Source organism: Trematomus bernacchii, unplaced genomic scaffold (assembly GCF_902827165.1).
Source record: "Trematomus bernacchii unplaced genomic scaffold, fTreBer1.1, whole genome shotgun sequence".
In the NCBI taxonomy this organism is placed as follows: domain Eukaryota; kingdom Metazoa; phylum Chordata; class Actinopteri; order Perciformes; family Nototheniidae; genus Trematomus; species Trematomus bernacchii.
Window position 1 is genome coordinate 248,665 of NW_022987590.1, and position 20,269 is coordinate 268,933.

At 43.9% G+C, this 20,269-nt stretch overlaps 1 protein-coding gene across 1 annotated transcript in view; it reads left to right on the top strand.

Annotated features, from left to right (window-relative positions):
• The window catches only part of pcnx1 (pecanex 1), a 58,130-nt gene that overhangs the window by 8,349 nt on the left and 29,512 nt on the right, over window positions 1-20,269 (top strand). Inside the window, 9 exon segments of the mRNA XM_034129090.1 lie at window positions 763-799; window positions 2,231-2,296; window positions 2,968-4,133; window positions 4,135-4,651; window positions 7,462-7,591; window positions 10,495-10,700; window positions 13,829-13,922; window positions 14,512-14,569; window positions 18,481-18,710. Coding sequence (XP_033984981.1) covers window positions 763-799; window positions 2,231-2,296; window positions 2,968-4,133; window positions 4,135-4,651; window positions 7,462-7,591; window positions 10,495-10,700; window positions 13,829-13,922; window positions 14,512-14,569; window positions 18,481-18,710 — 2,504 coding nt within the window.

Here is a 20,269-nt window from a genome sequence, read left to right on the forward strand (position 1 = left end):
AAACAGACGTCATCTGCTTCCTGAGAGCCTCCAAGAAACACAAACAGCTCAGACAAACTGACCAGTTAGGTGTGTGTGTGTGTGTGTGTGTGTGTGTGTGTGTGTGTGTGTGTGTGTGTGTGTGTGTGTGTGTGTGTGTGTGTGTGTGTGTGTGTGTGTGTGGTGTGTGTGTGTGTGTGTGTGTGTGTGTGTGTGTGTGTGTGTGTGTGTGTGTGGTGTGTGTGTGTGTGTGTGTGTGTGTGTGTGTGTGTGTGTGTGTGTGTGTGTGTGTGTGTGTGTGTGTGTGTGTGTGTGTGTGTGTGTGTGTGTGTGTGTGTGTGTGTGTGTGTGTGTGTGTGTGTGTAGTGTGTGTGTGTGTGTGTGTGTGTGTGTGTGTGTGTGTGTGTGTGGTGTGTGTGTGTGTGTGTGGTGTGTGTGTGTGTGTGTGTGTGTGTGGTGTGTGTGTGTGTGTGTGTGTGTGTGTGTGTGTGTGTGTGTGTGTGTGTGTGTGTGTGTGAATTCTGAGATGTTTTTGAGATGTTTTTAACCTCTGGACCGTTTGTCCTCGAGCCGCTGATCCCCGACATGCTCAGCTGCTGAGCAGAGAGAGAGGCCAAAACTCTCCTCAGTGAGGAGGAGCGGCTGTTTGAACTACACACACTCTTTAAAGATGTTGTAATGATCACACGCTGTGTCAGATTCCTTTATGAACATTTATTCCTAAAATGACTTTATGATATCCTGAACAGAGGCTTGACTCATCTTTTTTTCTTCACATTTCAGATGGCTTCCACTCATGGGAGAGCAACAGTAGCCAAAGGTAAATATGATTCCATTTATACTAGGGATGCTCCGATCGATCGGCCGCCGATCGATATCGGCCGATAATCACTCTGACGATCGATCGGTGCTCTCTAAAAATGCAGATCGCGAGAGCCGATCACATGACGTAAAATGTTTACACTTTTCTCTGTGCGCGGCAAAACAAGCTCGCCAAAATGGCTTCACCGGTCTGGCAGTATTTTAAGGTGTCCGAAAAGACAATAAAATAGCGGTATGCAACGTGTGTGTGAAGCAGAAACCCTGCAGCTCCACCCGCTGTGACGGACCGGTGAGCGGAGCAACACACACACTAAGAGTTAGACCTAACACATTTAGCTATTTTATCTACCTCTGGAACAAGCTAAACTAGTTATACATATATTTATTCTTCACTGTCGGGTCACTCATTACTGGATCAGTGAGCTGCAGGAGATACTGACGGGCTGTCAGGAGAGAGGGGGAGGGGGAGAGAGAGCGCTTCCGCTTCATTTCTCCAAAGTTAATGTAAACTTGAATAATGTACTTCATTTGAATGTAATAATTATGTTGGTTGTTGTTTGTGGAAGCGCCAGTGAATGAGCCCCATTAACTGAGTTTTAAACATCACTTTAAATGGAAGATCCCCATAGCCGCCCACTCGATCGATAAATAGCGCTACAGTTGAGAGAAAAAATATGTATTCTTGATTTTGGGGTGGCGTGTCCCTTTTTAATATGTTCTAAATCGTTGTCCTCTGTGCCTGTTAAAGACTTGTAAGACACATCCCTGGTCAGCTTTAAACTCTCCTGTGACCCTGCGATGCAAACATATTTTCTGCGGGATCACCACATCCCTGACCATGATCACCCCCGCTGCAGAAAGAGCCTGACGCAGCATGACTGTGACCTCAGCAGTCACACCACGATGAGGCCGATTAAGACTGGCACTGCTGAGCTTTAAAAAAAAATGTAGACACTGTAAGACCCGTCATGTGAGACATTCTCCAGGAAGACTTTATTACAAAACAGAGACAATAATTGATCTTCAGGTCGCTTGTCCTCGGTGTTCGAGGAAGGTGGCTGCATCTTCTGAATCATTCAGAGAGGCTGTTCCATGACTTTCTAATCAGCTGGACGTTTTTAAAGACAGGAAGTGGTCTGAGGTGGGACAAAAGCTCTGCTGGGGTTAAGCTTTTCAATCTTCTTCCCTTCACTCAGACTGTCCATCACAGTAAGTAACTTTGAGGAGCAGTGATTGAAGGCAACAGTTCAGTATCTTGCACGATCCACCCAGAATATCTCAGAGCACCTCTCAGAAGGAGTGATTCTGAGAAGCAGGCAGGGTCATCCTCTGCAGACGGTGTGTGTGGGGCCCAGGGATTGTGGTCGTGAGCGCATTAATAATTGATTAAACTCTTCATCTCTTGATTGCTTTCTTCCGATGTTCACAGGAGATGTGGGAAAGACTTCAGATGACATCAGTCTGACTCTGGTGGAGAGCTGCAGCCACGACCATGGTAAACAAACAAACAGCTTTCTTGTGTACCCGGCTGCAGGTTATAATGCAGAGGTCGCATTGAACAAATATTCTCTGCCATTGACTGAAAATATAGCAGATTGCTTTGGCTGAAAAAATATAAAAAATATATTTTTTAATTTTAATTTTTATAACCAACTTGTATTTAACAACTAATATATAAAAAATGATAGATACCATAAAATGTGCCTGCTCCCAGCAGTCCAATATAAATGCACACACACACACACACACACACTTACTTACTTACTTAATGTGACATTTGTCATTGTGACCGATCAGGACGATCTTCTGTAACTTTAAAGTGATTCACACTCACCACTATGCAGCACTGGTGGGGGGTTTCCTCTCAGTGAAGTGAGGGCCTGCAGGATCAGAATCAAATTTAGTAAAATTGCATTTTTCACATCTGCCTGTTCAGACACACTGCAGTGTTTCTGTGCCCTCAGCTGTCACTGTGTGTTGACATGAAGAGTGACCGCTCTGTCTCTGTTCCTCTTCTCTCTCTGCCCTTCTCTTCCCTGCTAAATCTATTAGCTTGAATTGTGTATTCAAATGATTATTATTTGTTTAATATAATCTTTTTTCTCATTCAAATAAAACTAAAATGACGGTGCTGACTTTAATGTCCTTCTCTCTGTGTCCCTGCAGACCTCCTGTCGGACACTAAGATGTACTGCCTTGTCGCCAACGACTCCTTCGCCTCGCTGCAGCCCTCCACCTCCCTCTGTCCCTCGGAGCTGTCCCGGGAAGCAGCTGACCTCTGCTCCTCTGCTGCTTATCACTTCAGCCTGTCCCACTCCTCTTGTGAGGCCGAGCCCCCCCCTCACGCCTCCCTGCAGTCACAGAGCTACAGGAAGGAGCTCCGGTCCCGGGGTCTCCCTCGGACCTCCAGCTCCGCCGGCTCAGCCTTCCCCGACCCGTGTCTGCCAGACTTTGCCCTGTACCCTCCGCCCAGGAGGGGGGGCCTGGACCCCGTGTGTGAGCTGGAGGCGGCCAGGACTCACAGGACGGGGGTGTGTGTGAGGGAGGGGGGGGAGCGGCTGTACCAGCAGGACCAGGCCGTGGCCTCCACCTCTGGGGTGGAGTGTTACAGACAAAAAGAGCCGCGCAGAGTGGCCCGCTCCGCCTCCAGAGAGGCGGGGGAGGGCAGCTCGGGGCTGTACCAGGTGGAGGTGGGAGGGGGTGTGAAGGGCTCAGGTGGGGGGGGGAAGTCTCAGCGGGGGGAGCGCAGCGCTGAGAGCCTGAGGAGCCTGAGCACCCGCAGCAGCGGCTCCACTGAGAGCTACTGCAGTGGCACCGACCGGGACACCAACAGCACCGTCAGCAGCTTCCACAGCGAGCAGACCAGCTCCACCCACGTGGAGAGCCTGCTGTCGCTGTCTGGGGACGAGCGAGCGCGAGACCGAGGGGACACGGTGTCTGCTCCGTCAGGCGGCCGGACCTCCAGCCTCTGCAGCATCAGCTCCAGAGCTCTCAGCACCATCCCCTCCAGGGAGGCCAACAAGAACCCCCACGCCAACGAGCTGACGGCCAAACCGCCCGCCGACACTCCGCCCGCTCCGGCTCAGGAGCCGCTGGAGGAGCCCGGCATCAGGACCAGTGCTGACGGCTCCACAGGAGCTGCTGACACGGAGCAGCTGAAGGACGACAGCCAGCCTCAGGCTGCCAGCCCCGTCCAGAGGACCTCCTCCCTCTCCACCGGGCGCAGCGGGCGCCGGCGGATGGGGAAGAAGAGAGCGAGCAGCTTCGACGCCAGCCGGCACCGCGACTACATGTCGCTGCGTGGCGGGGCCAAGCCTTGTAGTGCTGGGTTTCCTGCGGGGGGGGGATGAGGACTCGGATCAGAGTGAACTCAGCTGTGCCTCCAGTCTGCGCTCCACCCACCTCAGCACGGACAGCTCCTCCAGCACCTCCCACTCCTGCCACTCCCCCGAGGGCTGCTACCGGGCCCTGAGGGCCAAGCACCACCCCCCCTCCTCCAGAGTAAAGTCTGCAGCGGGTTCTGAGGCAGGAGTTCGGCCTGAAGGGAGGCGGCGCACCTCCCGCCGGACCCCCAGCGCAGGCAGTGCCAAAACCCACGCCCGGGTCCTGAGTCTGGACAGCGGTACAGCCGCCTGCCTTAATGACCCCGTCCATCTCGGAGCCCCAGCGGGGCCCCGGCCCCTCACCACCTCCAAGTCGGACCTGGAAGCCAAAGAAGGGGAAGTCCTGGACGCAGCCTCCCTGCTGGGCCGGGCCTCCCAGCTGGAGTCAGTCACTCGCTCCAGAAACAGTCTGCCCAATCAGGCGGTCTTCTCTGAGCCTCAGGACGCTGCTGCTGCTGCCCTGCGGGGTACGTGCACACACACACACACACACACACACACACACACACACACACACACACACACACACACACACACACACACACACACACACACACACACACACACACACACACACACACACACACACACACACACACACACACACACACACAGCTCTCTCTCACTCTGTCTGCATTACCACTGCTGTCTGTTGACACAGTATGTTGATTCATACTTACCCGTTATTTTTGTCTTATTTTCGGAGAAGCTGATGTTGGTCAACAAGGCAAACCTCAATATCGGTGCATCCTTAATAACATTGCGGATTATCCCACTTGTTTAGACATACACACTATTTTGTGAATTATCAGCAGAACTGTTGAACACTGAAATGATCCCAGACAGAATATAAGCTCTATTTTTAGTCTGCTTTTGTTTTTTTGCTTGCTCTGCGGGTTCGGACTGTTTAATTCTTTGTAGCACTTTTTAATTGGATAGCATACGTCATGCTCACTTTATGGGAGAGCTGCTTCCTGTCTGTTTTGCAGGAGCATGAGGGGAGCAGTGACTGCATCGAGTTTTTTGGGTGTAATCCTCCAGACATAAGGCCTCTTCATATTGCTTTTTTGAGTGTGTGTGATGTGTGTGTCTGCAGAAGAGATTGTCTGCCTCGCTCGTTCAGTGTAACCATGGGGAGTTTCCATGGCGTTACAGTGCTGACCATCCTCGTAGATCAGGGTTAGCATGACGGCATAGTGTGTGCTTTGTGCCGAGGTTAGGCAAACAGCAGCTCTCTTATAGAATAGAATATGGAGGGATGAACCCCTCTGTAATGGTCTCACATGCAGAGCACACAGCACACAGTGAAATGTGTTCTCTGCATTTAACCCATCCTAGTACCAGGAGTCTAGTACTAGGAGAAGTGGGCAGCTATTGTACAGTGCCCGGGGAGCAATGGGAGTGAGGGGGGGAAGAGGGATGTCCGGTGCCTTGCTCAAGGGCACCACGGCAGGGCAGGAGGTGAACTGGGACCTCTCCAAGTAGCAGTCCACACTCCATATTTAGGTCTGGTCCACTGCCGGACACACACACACATACATACATACATACATACATACATACATACACTGTTTCCTCTGCTCTGGCTCCTGTATGTTGTTGTGGAACTTCTGATGTTGATTGTTTCTCAGCTTTCTGAGAGTGTGTGCTCCTCCTGGGATACGAATCATGAGGCAGGATATGTCATGTTGGCTATCAATATTTCATGATCAGTGTTTGATTACTTCTGTCTATGGGTCCCAAAGCAATCAAGGTCACAGTCACTTCCCTATAGGGGATCTCATTAGTAGTAGAAGCTAGTGAAGCATTGATTAGTATTTTTACTTCCTTTGACTGGACTTGAAGTCGTCAGTAGTGGTTGATGGGGGGGGGGGGGGAATTGCTGGACTGGAAGTATTTGAATCGCAGTCCTCACAACATCTGGTATTGTTATGATAACGAGCTAATGTGTAGATGTGAGCGATGTAAATCGAATCGCTAGATTTATGATCGATAGATTTATGATTCGAAAAAGTAGGGTAGACATGTGGAGATTTCCGGCTGAACAAAACGTTTACATTTATCAAACCGGTTCGTTTTCCACAGATCTTATTTTTTTTACAATATTCCAAAATCCTATGGAGAAATCCCGTTGCTTTTTTGTCGAGGGAACCCATGCGCAGCTTACTTCCGGGTCGGCCTACAAAGATACTTCATCACTACACCACTCTATGACAGTAGGCGGTCAGGGTAAATGTAAAGGTGGAACAGAAGCATCATAGAGAAGAGCAGCAGGCTGACTGGATAGCATCAGTGAGGCAGCAATATATGTTTACAGTCTGCAAACATTAGCCACCAAGATGAGCCACCAGACCAAGTACAGCTGCAGCCGCAAAAACCCTCCTGTTAAATTAATCAAGCGAGACTGTGACTTCAGATTCTTTAGAGAAACAAGTTTTTTTTCATCTCCCAAACATTTGATGGTCCTGCTGTAAGAGGATCTTGTAGAAATGAAGTGTTTCATTTTCTTTGTTTCACCATTCGTGGCCAACGTGGAAACTGTCCAGCAGAAGTTATAAGTCTCGCTTTGAAAGCTACATATCTTTTTTTCTGGTAAATGTGTCCCTTTTTCGACCTTTTTTATCTTTGCATGACTACATTTATTGTTACAGGACATACACAACACAATTAAATACAGTTAAAACTGTAATGCATGGGTAGGTACAAATATGATAATCAATTCAAATGGTAGTATACAGATAATGGATATATCTTTCATTCTAATAATTATCAAGTACTCAATGGAGCCGCAGGGTCAATCTCAACCATTTCCCCCTGTTTTATCAAAGATATTCACTTATTTTCTTATTCTCATGCTTATTTTAGTTTACTTCATTTACTAGATCCTGCTATTTAGAGTTTATCAGGTTATCATCTTTCAACCAATTTGTTGTAATGTGTTGAATCATTGCTAATAATCTTTTTCCTTGATTTTTTCTGGGGCTTCTTCAGACGTATGTTTCAGTGTATATATATTTATTTGATAATGACGTGAGAGCCAGAGACAGGAAATGAAGAGGGGGGAGAGAGACGGGTGTAATATGCAAAAGAGGTTCCCGGTTACAGTGTAGTTTAGTGTTGTCATGTTTTAGCGGACGACTTCCTTTTGCTGCCAGTGAGTCGCTCCATGCTAGTGCTAATGCTATGTCTTGTAACAAATGGGAAACACCACCTCATGCACATAAAGCTGTCCCAAAAAGCTCTCCCTCTGACCGGCCCTGATGTCTCTCACTGACAGCCCCGGGCAGCGAGGAGACGGTCATATTTCGGCGTGAGCGTAGCACGTTTCGTCGGCAGGCTGTGCGGCGGCGGCACAACGCAGGAAGTAACCCCACCCCCACCTCCTCGCTCATTGGATCTCCTCTCAGGTACGCCGTGCATGGAGCCAAACCACATCCATCTGCTACAGTGCATGACATGAAGCAGGACGTTATCTCTCATTGGAGCCCGCCTCCTCTCTGCATGTGATGTCTTTCCGTCCTCCCTTTTCTCCTTTCATCCTCTTATCAAACCATCTAATGTCCTAAATTCCCACATTTTGAGCACGGATCAAAGAATGGAGTCCTTAGAAAACTCTAAAGGCTTAAAGCTCGGACTAATCTGCTCACCGTCTCCTCTCATGATTCGCTCAATAACACACAGACGCCCCGCTGTATCACATGGCTCTGACCTTTACTGCAACCTTTCTAAAGGAAAGAGATGAAGATCATATTGATCTTTTAAAAAAAAAAAAAATCAAAGCTTTAAGTTTGACCCCACAGGAATACAGTGGGCTTTTGTTGTTTTACATTTTGAGAGTCCCTAGATGCTCATTAATAGATTTTAAAATCGCCGCTTTCAAACCGGTTTTGCATGAGTTAAGGGCAGTACATCCCTAAAGACAGATATTAATAGGTTTTTCTTCCAACATAAACTAATAAATATTCATGTTCCCAAATAAAAAAAATATTAGAAATGCATCCACTTCATTAACCTAAGTCCTTAAATGGTAGTAAAATGTATTTCAAAAGTTGTATAAATATGCTAGGACATCAAGAGTATGTTCTTTTTATTCTGACATGACATTTTAAAATCTCAAAATAATTATAAATGTATAATTGACCAAATGCCTCTTTCACTAACGTCACATAGATGTTGATAGTGAAACATCGGAGTGTTCAATTCTTCTTAATTATCCTTTTTAGTGGCTTTTAAAAAAGTCTAAAAAGGTTAACATTTATTTTTGCATTAAACTGCAGGACACTTAGTGAATGTGCATTTTTTGTTGTTGTTACAATCCTGTTTAAATGTGCGATTATATATCATCATCATGCCTAACTGCACTATTACAGTTCAGTGTTAAATGAGGCGTGCCTGCAGCTCCCTTATCAGTCCCTGTTGTAACTTTATGGGATCTGACCTTTGATACCTGAGTTTTATTCCTCGTTGTTTAAAATGACTGCAGAATATTTCAAACACACTGTCCGGTTGTAGCACCACGATTATATCCTAACTAAAGCTCACAGTTCATCTCAGTATTCAATCCAAAAGACAGATATGTATCTCAAACAACAGGCTGTATAACTGCATGTAAAGCAGCAGTGTAAGCACTCCCAGCATGACTAACACAGAGCACATAAAGATTGTTTATGTTCCACTGGGCTTATTCTGTGGACATATATAGCTCCTGTAGTTTTATATATTCGACTGCCAGCCAAGACTCCTGCTTCTATCTAACAAGGTCACATTTCTAAAAGCTGAGCCCAGAAAAAGGTTGAGCAATGAAAACAAGAGAGCAGCCTGCCAGGGGTCAATCAACTGCAAAACACAAAACCATTCCCCTCCTCCTGCTCCTCCACTGAAAACACTTCTCTGACTTTAAGTGGTGCAGCGGACATCTTAGACTTTGTCAAACACTGTATGAGTCATTAAAATATTTTAATTATACAATGAAATCATCTATTGGTAAAGTAATCTATCAGGGTTACAGAAAAATATCTAGCGTTGAGGGCAGAACTTTAGAACAAAAATAGTATTATGTTCATAAAGTTGCTGTTTTAGAAATTGTGAAATGAGCCCAAGTCAGAAACGCTATTAATCTGTAAGAGACTAAATTAAATGCCCTTTTTAGTTTTAGAAAAGGCTTTGTAAAAAGGTAATGCACAGGGTTAACGCTGAATATCATAAAACACATCCGTAGCGACGCCATTATGGAGGTTAATGAGAAAAGCAAGTTAAAAAAAAAAGTTTGTTATTGGTAAATGTAAGGCTCTTATCTGCAGGTATATAAAAATGTTGTCAGAAATGGGCCGTAATGTTTGTTTAATATCTGTAAAAAATAAATAAACTCAAAACATGTCATTGTTTTGAAGTAAGGGATCTTCACTCTAACAACCAGCATGTGAATCATATCGCCTAAAAAACCCTCTATATAAAGTGGTGCAGGAATGACGTATAATTGTGTAGGACCCTGAAGGCAGCATCTCCCTGGTTCCCTCTACAAAAAACCAATGGGATTTTGGATTATTGCAGAAAATAATCTCTGTGTCCAACAAACGTTTATGATGCTTACACGTTTAGTTCAGCAGGATAATCTCCACATATTAACACCACTTCATGATTTCTGAAGTATAAAAGCTAACATAACGCTATGATGGAACTACAGCACGGTCACATGACTGCACGTCACCACCGCTAAGCTAAAGGTGGCTAATGTTGGGTTATAAAGGAACTACAGCACGGTCACATGACTTAACGTCACCACCGCTAAGCTAAAGGTGGCTAATGTTGGGTTATAAAGGAACTACAGCACGGTCACATGACTTCACGTCACCTCCGCTAAGCTAAAGGTGGCTATTGTTGGGTTATAAAGGAACTATAGCACGGTCACATGACTTTAGGTCACCACTGCTAAGCTAAAGGTGGCTAATGTTGGGCGTGATGACGGTTAGTCGTCTCATTTGGACACTTGTTAGCAACCACTGTTTTTTAATTCACCAGTGGGGTATTTAGTGACGTATTTGATCTCTTAGCATTAAAGTCTCTTCAGTTTGTGTTAACCACAGACCGTCAGATTTCAGGAAAACAAACACATTCAGAAAACCATTGACCTCCAGACCAGGGGAGCCATGTCAGGGTTTAGGACTCATTCCTGCACCACTCTATTTAAATGACCTATGCCACCCTCCGTACCCTCCCTCCCGTAATAGAGTTGTATCTCAGCACCCCCCCCCCCTCCCCTTGTGGCCTCCATCTCTTCTCACCTCCCCCCTTCTCCCTTCTCCCCCCACAGTCTTCAGGAGGCTCTCAGCCAGGCCACGCAGCCTTCCTCCTCCTCGTCCTCCTCCCAGGTGAAGAGTCAGCCCTCCAGAACCCCCTCCCAGGTGACCGTGCTCAGCGCAAGCGCCTCCCTGCTGGCCAGGACCGGAAGCACACACATGGAGGGCTCTCAGGACAAAGGCTCCATCGGGGGGGCCTCCAGCCTGCAGGAAGACTTCGGTAGGGGGCATGAGGAGAGCAGGGGATAGGGGGAGAGTTTCTCAGGACAGTGGGATCAGTAGATTTTTGAGAATTGGATCCATGTTAAGGGTGGGGTGAAATAAATTGATAATATAAGAATTGAGATTTGTGTCTTCTAAAATGCTGAATCCATTCACAACTTTCAAAATCCCATTTTCTTTTTTATTCACAATATACTTAAACTCAAGTAAAAGTAGCACTACGTCCACTGTACGGCTGCACGATTTGGAGAACATAACTAATTGCAACCATTTTGACGGATATTGCAACTGCGATATGATTTACAAAAAGAGGAAAGGAATAATCAATTGACGTCGTAATTCTCGTTATTGAAACATTTTATGATCGAGGTGTGGTTTCTTTTTTTTCTTTTTGAAGAAAGCTCCACAATACTTCATTCAAAATGGTATTTCTTACACATAATTGGCCTTTAACAATTATTGCACTTATGGATATTGCTGTTGTCCATATACTTTCAATTAATTGTGCAGCCTTCGTCCATTACTGTATCTGCGAATGTATGCAACCCTGAAGTCTGACATGGGTGGAATCAACCCCCTCAAAGCTGCCTAAAGTGTCATGTTTTAGGGTTTTTCGATTCACATATAAAATGTATATGTATCCTAAAAAGAAACTTGATTTTGCTTCTTTTGGACAGAAGTGGAAGCTCTGAAAAGTATTTTTGTTTGGTTTGTTGACCACAAAATTACCGGTTTTACAGGTTATCTTTTGTACAATTTTCGCTTTTAATTGGTTTCAAACGGCAGCAAGCATGAGCTTCTAATTGTTTGGTTTATTTTCTAAGTGTGTTGGTTTGTATATCTTGAAAATATGGCCTTGTTGGTCCCCGAGGATTGTCCACGTTTACACGGAGACGAAAACGAACCTTAGTCGATATCAAAAAAGTCTTCTGTCCACACGGAATCGGCTCAAGAAACGTGTCCGTCCACACGAGACCGCTCTACCCGCTGTAGTACATATGCCGGGCCTGTAAGTGGCGCTGTACTTCTGCCACAAAATACACCAAAAGCAGCGAGTAAGACTTCCCGAGCATGGTTGCCATGGCTGCCCTTCTGTTTATTCTCCGCGGTGGATTTAGCAACATGTAGTTCTCCATGTCCACTTGTTGCTGATGGTTGTGGTAGAGGAGCTGTAGATTTTGCACTAACATCTGTAGCATGGTCAGTAGCGTCTGGAGCACGAAAGCAACCCTGTGATCCGCCACCATTGTTGTTGTTGTTGGCGAAACACATCAGCAATAACGCAGGGGTGAGGAGGAGAGGCGGGGCTATGGCGTCATCGTTATCAGGAAATGATGGTATAGGACGTACACACGGAGCCGTTTGCCCCCCCAGAGAGTTTAGTCCGCAGATCTACCCACCTTGGGAGCCGTTATCGTTTGAGGGCTCCGTTTCCGCGGTTCTGTTACGGGTTGTATCCGCTACAGATCTGTAGCGGATACAACCCGTTTCGTCTCCGTGTAAACGTGGCCTAAACCTTTAAGTTAAAAGGAGCTCTTTGTGCAATTTAACACGAATAAATCAGAATTCCTTTATTCGTCCAACAGTGAGGACATTTACACGTTTGGTTAAAATGTTGCATGTTATCTGAAGTTTGTCTTGACATATTTACATTTTGGCAATCAGTTTATTGTGATGTGTGAGATACAGAGAAATGTCCACCCCTCATTTATACGTCAGAATTTTTTTTTTTTTTGTCTGTTGTTCTGGTTTTAAGGTTCCTGGTTAAGAATAGAGAATATAGTCTCAGATCTGAAGCTGCGTTATTATCCTCGCTGCTCTGACGCATCTCTCAGCCCTGAGCGCTCCCCATGCTCCATTTACTGTCTGTGCTTCTGGGAGATTGTCTGTAGCCAATACTTGACCTCCTTGATGTTACCCCTGAGGCACAGCCCCCCCCCCCCCCCCCTGCTGCTGGTGTTGTTAAAGCATTATACATAAACACGTTTATATCCTTATCGCGGTAATCATTGTAGCAAAGAAACAGTTTATTGCAAAAGCTGCTCTGCGTCCTCCTTCTGACCCTCTGGTGAATGATTACGGCTCATACCCATCATGTGTCCCGGAGCAGGGAGCTGTTTTCAGAAACTTAGAGTGTGTTTGTGTTAGTAATTCTGTTCTAACTGCAGACGACATCTCATCTCTAACTATCAGAGGTCAACCGTAACTGAGTACATTTACTCCAGTACTACCATACTTGAGTACCATGTTGTATTTCAACTTGAGTATTTCCATTTCCTGCTACTTAATACTCTTACTTCACTCCATCTAGCTGCTTTAGATTAATAATACAACATCTGTTTAACAATGTATTATTATAGTTCATATACAACTGTATTGATCTCTTGGTGAAGTTTACAAGCTATGGTTGTTTGTACAACTTGTTGTTTTTTAACATACTGTAGTTGTTGAGCTTCATAGCTGCTACTTTTATATCCTGCTGTCATTTCTCAGCACAGGACATTTATCTATTTAATCGTTTATTTGGCAGGGACAATGCACAATAATGAACACTTAAAACATTCAAATGTGTCAAGCGTAACAGTGCCAGATTTAGCTTTGAGCTCATTTCCATCCGCAGTCCCTCACATAAAACATTTAAGAAGTTTACATTTGACAAACATAGCAAAAACAAAATGCATGATATGCAAAAAGTGCAAAAGAGCAAGAGCAGCATACACAAGTATTTATGACATGGTAATACAATATAGCAGCTACGACATGTAAGGTACAAGAGAAGATACAAGTGCTACCTAAAGTGCAAGAGGAGGTACCCCTGTGTTAAAGTGCATTTAGCGGTGATTGCACGTCTGTTTGTTTCTCAACCATTCTTTGAGTTGTCCTTTGAAGCTATTGAGAGTGGGACAATCCCGCATATTGCAGTAAAGCTCCACTGGAGCAGCAGCTGTACAATACTGCTGTTAAAATCCTCTTTGGGATGAGACACATTAGCTCAAAAGACCAGTAATATAACCAAAGACAGCTATTTCCTGCATGTACACATGTAGTTAAAACAAGTTCTTCCCACAGACTCTGATTGTGATGTATCTGTTCTGACTTTGCTTCTCTCTGTTATTTTTATTCCAGGAAAGCTCACGCCCTCGCTGTATGAGGCCGGAGGCTGTGACATGTCGCTGGTTAACTTTGAACCTGCAACCAGACGAGTCTCCAATAACATATGGTGAGTGTCTGAGAATATTCTAGGAACAGATATTTCAATCACTGTTACATGGGATTTAAGTTGGTGTGATAATGTCCGGTTTTAAGAGGAGCTAAGAATAATATCTGGCCAGTTACTTGTTGGAGAAGCATGCATGCAGGCCAGGTTATTCATGTACTCAAAAATATATCAATACTCTTGTAAACAAAGATATTATACCTGGTTTTATGAGCTTCCTACTTCCTGTGCCCATGCTATGTACATAAATAATAGTAAATAAATAAATAAATATATCGGTCGTTTTTCATTGCTGTTTTTATTGGAGAATCATTTCTTTCTTTACGTGTGATTTATAAAAGTTTTGAGAATCTGATATTTTTTGGTTAAGATATCTTGAAAGTGCTTGAATTGCACTCTTAAAATGCTGTATGAACGTTCCTTATTTAATATGTAGTTGTTCACATCTTCCTGATCTGTGTCTGGATCTTGATGCTGAAGCAAAGCAGAAAGCCCATTGGCTGTTTGGTTTGAGGTAACAGGAAGGAGTGCAGCAGATGCTCTCCTCCATCAGTGTGTTCACTCTCTCTCTCTCTCTCTCTCTGTCCTGCAGGGACACCGACTCCCACCTCTCCAGCTCTACCTCAGTGCGCTTCTACCCCCATGACCTGGTGAGTACCCGGCCTCTCTCTCTCTCTAAGATTCAGTGTGTGTGGGTGGGTAAGATTCAGTGCGTGTGTGGGTGGGTAAGATTCAGTGTGTGTGTGTGTGTGTGGGTAAGATTCAGTGTATGTGTGGGTGGGTAAGATTCCGTGTGTGTGTGTGTGGGTAAGATTCCGTGTGTGTGTGTGTGTGGGTAAGATTCAGTGTGTGTGTGTGTGGGTAAGATTCAGTGTATGTGTGGGTGGGTAAGATTCAGTGTGTGTATGGGTGGGTAAGATTCAGTGCGTGTATGGGTGGGTAAGATTCAGTGTGTATGTGTGTGTGGGTAAGATTCAGTGTATGTGTGGGTGGGTAAGATTCAGTGTGTGTGTGTGTGTGTGTGGGTAAGATTCAGTGTATGTGTGTGTGGGTAAGATTCAGTGTATGTGTGGGTGGGTAAGATTCCGTGTGTGGGTGGGTAAGATTCCGTGTGTGGGTGGGTAAGATTCAGTGTGTGTGTGTGTGTGGGTAAGATTCAGTGTATGTGTGGGTGGGTAAGATTCAGTGCGTGTGTGGGTGGGTAAGATTCAGTGTGTGTGTGGGTGGGTAAGATTCAGTGCGTGTGTGGGTGGGTAAGATTCAGTGTGTGTGTGTGGGTAAGATTCAGTATGTGTGTGTGTGTGGGTAAGATTCAGTATGTGTGTGTGTGTGTAGGTAAGATTCAGTGTGTGTGTAGGTAAGATTGTGTGTGTGTGTTGGTGGTAGGGCTGTCCCGAATACCAAGGATATCGCATTGTGTTTGTTACTTTCGTTGCAGTTGTATACGTCTTAAGTGTAATTTGGCTTGGCTTCCTATTTATGGACATGCTTTTATTTTGAAGGAGAGTTAGCGCAGTTGACAGGAAGTTGTTGTTGCTATGGAAACAACGTGACGGAGATTAACGGAGAAAAGTAATATCTACATATAAAGACGGAGAAAGTAAACGATAACGTTTATGGTTAAGTGTTAGCACCCCCCGAAGAGGCACAAGCTCTTACGTTGATATTGGAGATTTCAATAAATTCAATTTGAAGAAAAAACGAATATCCGAATAACGAAATTGAAACCCGAATAGTACTCCGACGAAAGAATATTCGGATATTCGGGTACAGCCCTAGTGGGTGGGTAAGATTCAATGTGTGTGTGTGTGTGTGGGTAAGATTCAGTGTGTGTGTTTGAGCCAGACTTGCAGAGAGACAGAAGATTGTTTTTCCTGATATGCATATTATTTTTGGCATTCATGGTTTAAATAGTTTTCTGGCTGTGTTTGCCAGGAAGATTATATTACAGCAATTTTAAAACTGTTCTAGTGTTGGCTTCTAAATCAACTTTCAAAATTATTTATTGGATTGTGAAAACAATTAGCATCCTGGCATATATGTATTTATATGATGTAAGCAAACGAGGTATTTTGATAAACTGGCTTTTTTTTTAACAATTCCTGCAGAGATATTACAGAAAACGTTTAACTCTACTTGTTGTATTTAGTCTTCTAACTTTGTTTACTATCTTTTCATACGTCTGTTCAATGTTCTTATTTAAAATGACATCAGGGATATACCGATCCATCTGCAGAACATCAATATTTGTCTTATTTATCGCTTTTGGATATCAATCTGTGGGACACCAATTTGGCGGCTGCTAAACTTTGTGTTGGTTCTTTGCGGTCGGTTTGGAACACCAGCTGCACATTTGTAAATAAACCAGAAAGCTGGACTCTGCATGACTTTAGAGGTCAACATGTGTCGTCACACGTTATTGTTTACGAATATAAATAAAATTCAGCCGTTTTGGAAGAAAATAATATTCAAGGTTGTTTGATACATACTGTAAGTTTGATTATATTTGTGCCTTAGGGTGGTCCTTGGTGCCATGTACATTTTCAAATTCATTTATTTTAAGCTCCATCCACTGGAATTTGTTATGATAGTCAAGAAAACTCTCCTGGTGAATTTTATTCAAATTCCAACAACATTTACCCCCCCCCTCATCAACCTTGAAGTTTAGCCTCAGTAGGGTGGTCCTTAAAATTGAAAGTGGGAAAGTCTAAGCTCCAACCTCCAGAATTCATTCTATTAGTCAAGAAAACTCTCCTGGTGAATGTTTTCCTCAATCTGACAACATGTACCCCTCCCTCATCCACCTGGGCTGCCACACAGCAGCTGCAACTGAGGCTACACTTCCAGGTGGATGAGGGACGGGTAAATGTTGTCAGATTGAGGAAAACATTCACCAGGAGAGTTTTCTTGACTAATAGAATGAATTCTGGAGGTTGGAGCTTAGACTTTCCCACTTTCAATTTTAAGGACCACCCTATTGTGCCTGTTCCAAGATCATTTCAGAAGTTTCTTTTATAATGAAGATGTATGTTTTTACCTGGCACAGATGTGGGATTAAAAAAAAAAAAAAAAAAAAAACGACAACCGATAACATCTGCATCGGCCAAATTGATATTTTATCTTTATCGGTGTCACACAGTTTTGATGAATCCCCGTTAAAGGCCACCTATTATGCAAAATCCACTTCTTCATGTCTCTTCCACATCAACATGTATCCCCTCTTCTTCATGTCTCTTCTACATCAACATGTGTCCCCTCTTCTTCATGTCTCTTCTACATCAACATGTGTCCCCTCTTCTTCATGTCTCTTCTACATCAACATATGTCCCATCTTCTTCATGTCTCTTCTATATCACCATGTGTCCCCTCTTCTTCATGTCTCTTCTACATCAACATGTGTCCCCTCTTCTTCATGTCTCCTCTACATCAACATGTGTCCCCTCTTCTTCATGTCTCTTCTACATCAACATGTGTCCCCTCTTCTTCATGTCTCTTCTACATCAACATGTGTCCCCTCTTCTTCATGTCTCTTCTACATCAACATGTGTCCCCTCTTCTTCATGTCTCTTCTACATCAACATGTGTCCCCTCTTCTTCATGTCTCTTCTACATCAACATGTGTCCCCTCTTCTTCATGTCTCCTCTACATCAACATGTGTCCCCTCTTCTTCATGTCTCTTCTACATCAACATGTGTCCCCTCTTCTTCATGTCTCTTCTACATCAACATGTGTCCCCTCTTCTTCATGTCTCTTCTACATCAACATGTGTCCCCTCTTCTTCATGTCTCTTCTACATCAACATGTGTCCCCTCTTCTTCATGTCTCTTCTATATCACCATGTGTCCCCTCTTCTTCATGTCTCTTCTACATCAACATGTGTCCCCTCTTCTTCATGTCTCTCCTACATCAACATGTGTCCCCTCTTCTTCATGTCTCTTCTACATCAACATGTGTCCCCTCTTCTTCATGTCTCTTCTACATCAACATGTGTCCCCTCTTCTTCATGTCTCTTCTACATCAACATGTGTCCCCTCTTCTTCATGTCTCTTCTTCATCACCATGTGTCCCCTCTGTGTAAAGAGACTCTGAAAGTTTCAGGAACAAAGATTCTCTCTCTTTTCGTCCTGATCCATTTCTATAAAAACCTGTCTGAAAATGAGCTGATCAGATTTTGGCCACTTTATGATGTCATAACGATGTTTTGGCTTGTGTAACCATTAGCCAATCAGCAACCAAGGTAACCCCCCCCCCCCTTATCACCTGAATCTCCTCCTAGAGCACCATTGTGTTCTTTGTAACCAAATCTCTCTCAGAGGGGCGTGGGGAGGGGCTCCTTATTTTCATCTAAAGTAACAGACAGAGAATCAGCACTTTGGAAACAGGGCTGAAACAGAGGGGATTATGGGTAATGCTGCAATGATCTGTTTGGTGTTTCAGCCAATCAGAGACATGTTCTGTATATATCTGAGACCTATAATATATTGATGAAAAAACAGTATAATAGGAGACCTTTAAGACATTAAGAGTTGTATCCTGAGTGTGTGAGTGACGGTGCGACAGATCTCCCTCCCTCAGATCCGTCTGAACCGGCTCCTGACGATGGACCCGGAGCTTCTGGAGCAGCAGGACGGGGACCTAAGCCCCGAGCTGCAAGACGCCCCGCTGGGCCCCGAGGACCCCGCCGCCACCCCCGCAGGCAAGAGCCGGCACTACTACCGTCTGTGGCTGCTGCCCTTCCTCTGGGTCGGCCTGCACTTCGACAGACTCACCCTGCTGGCGCTGTTCGACAGGTGAGAGCAGCTGCAGCAACACTTCACTGAGGATAATGCACAGTTATGATGAGCTGACTCTGAGTTTGTCAAACTTTATTTCCCATGAATTAGGTCTGGTTTTTATAGATGCAACCATTAGTCGAAAACATTGACGATCAACAGAAATGTTATCGCATATTTTTTGAATAATCACTTAAAGTCAATGTTTAAGTCGTTCTTTATTCAAAATGTAAGAAAATGCAGTTTTCAGCCTCTCAATTATGAAGATGCTTTACAAAGTCAACTTTCAGTTTGTGTGTACAGACAGAGAGATCAAAATACCGTTTCCCAGAATCCCGAATATAAAAATACACGGTTTGATATCATGTTGCAGTGAATATCTTTGGGTTCTTGTCTCAATTTCTACACATTTTTCACAATTGTACACGTTTAATGCCTCATATAACGTCTGTGTTGAAAACTAATGCCGTTTCTGACAAAAACTCAATACAAGAAGATACCACAAAGCAACACAACATCCTGTTCATGCTGTTTGTAATTATGACCAAAATTAAATGTTCTCCTGGAAATAGTCAGCATGTTATCTCATCTTGTTTTATCATACCCTGTTTCTTCTCTGCTGGAAACCCAAGTTATTAATCAGAATAATTACACAGTTGTATCTACAGATTGTTATTGTGCACAGCGGTGACGATTTATTTAATCAGGTCAGACGCACTGACATTGAGGAGTTTCTAAATCATGGGAATGTGCTCTCTGAATATATTTCTTCTTTTTGCTAATTTTTTCCCTAGCTGTTTCTGTAGAAGGCTTATGGTTAGCCTGGAGAACAAATCTAAAATGGTGTCAGAGTTAAAGAACAAACCTTGTAGGATGGTGTCTTTTAAATATCACATGTGACACAGATAAAATAGGCTAATTTGAAAGCCAAAAGGCATTTAATTAGCTGATTAGAATGCTAACATGCTGTAGCATACATACCAACTTTTAGCCAGGAATAAAAACGTTCCTAACATATTTTCTAATTGATTTAATAGATTTATTCAAATGTTTTCTGATCATTAAAAGCATGCTTTACTTCCAGTGTGTTGGAGGGACAGTAAACACATTGCATTGCGTTTCATTCGGACTTCACTGCATTAGACAGTGCTCAGAGTGAAGTGTGATAAGAAAGGATGTTCAACACTGGACTCCTTAATGCTGGCTTCACCTGCTAAACAAGGACCCCTCGTTTTTTTTTTAATTGTAAAGTACCCATGACCAGGGTTTCCGCTAGGATTTTTTCTTGCCGGTCAAATGTCCGGAAAGAATTTATTTTACCGGACAAATTTGAAACTTACCGGTCATGTTTCAATAATAATAATAATTGTGTAGCAGAGTTTCCGTTAGCAGGTAATTACCGGACTATGACCGGATACGCTGATGTTTAAAACTCAGTTAATGGGTGTCATTTTTATATTGCTTCAGTTTATTATCGTAACAGATCGAAAAGTTCAGATTCATTTTTCAATAAATGATGCGCCTCCACAAACAACAAACAACATCATTATTACATTCAAACAAACTACTTGTAGATG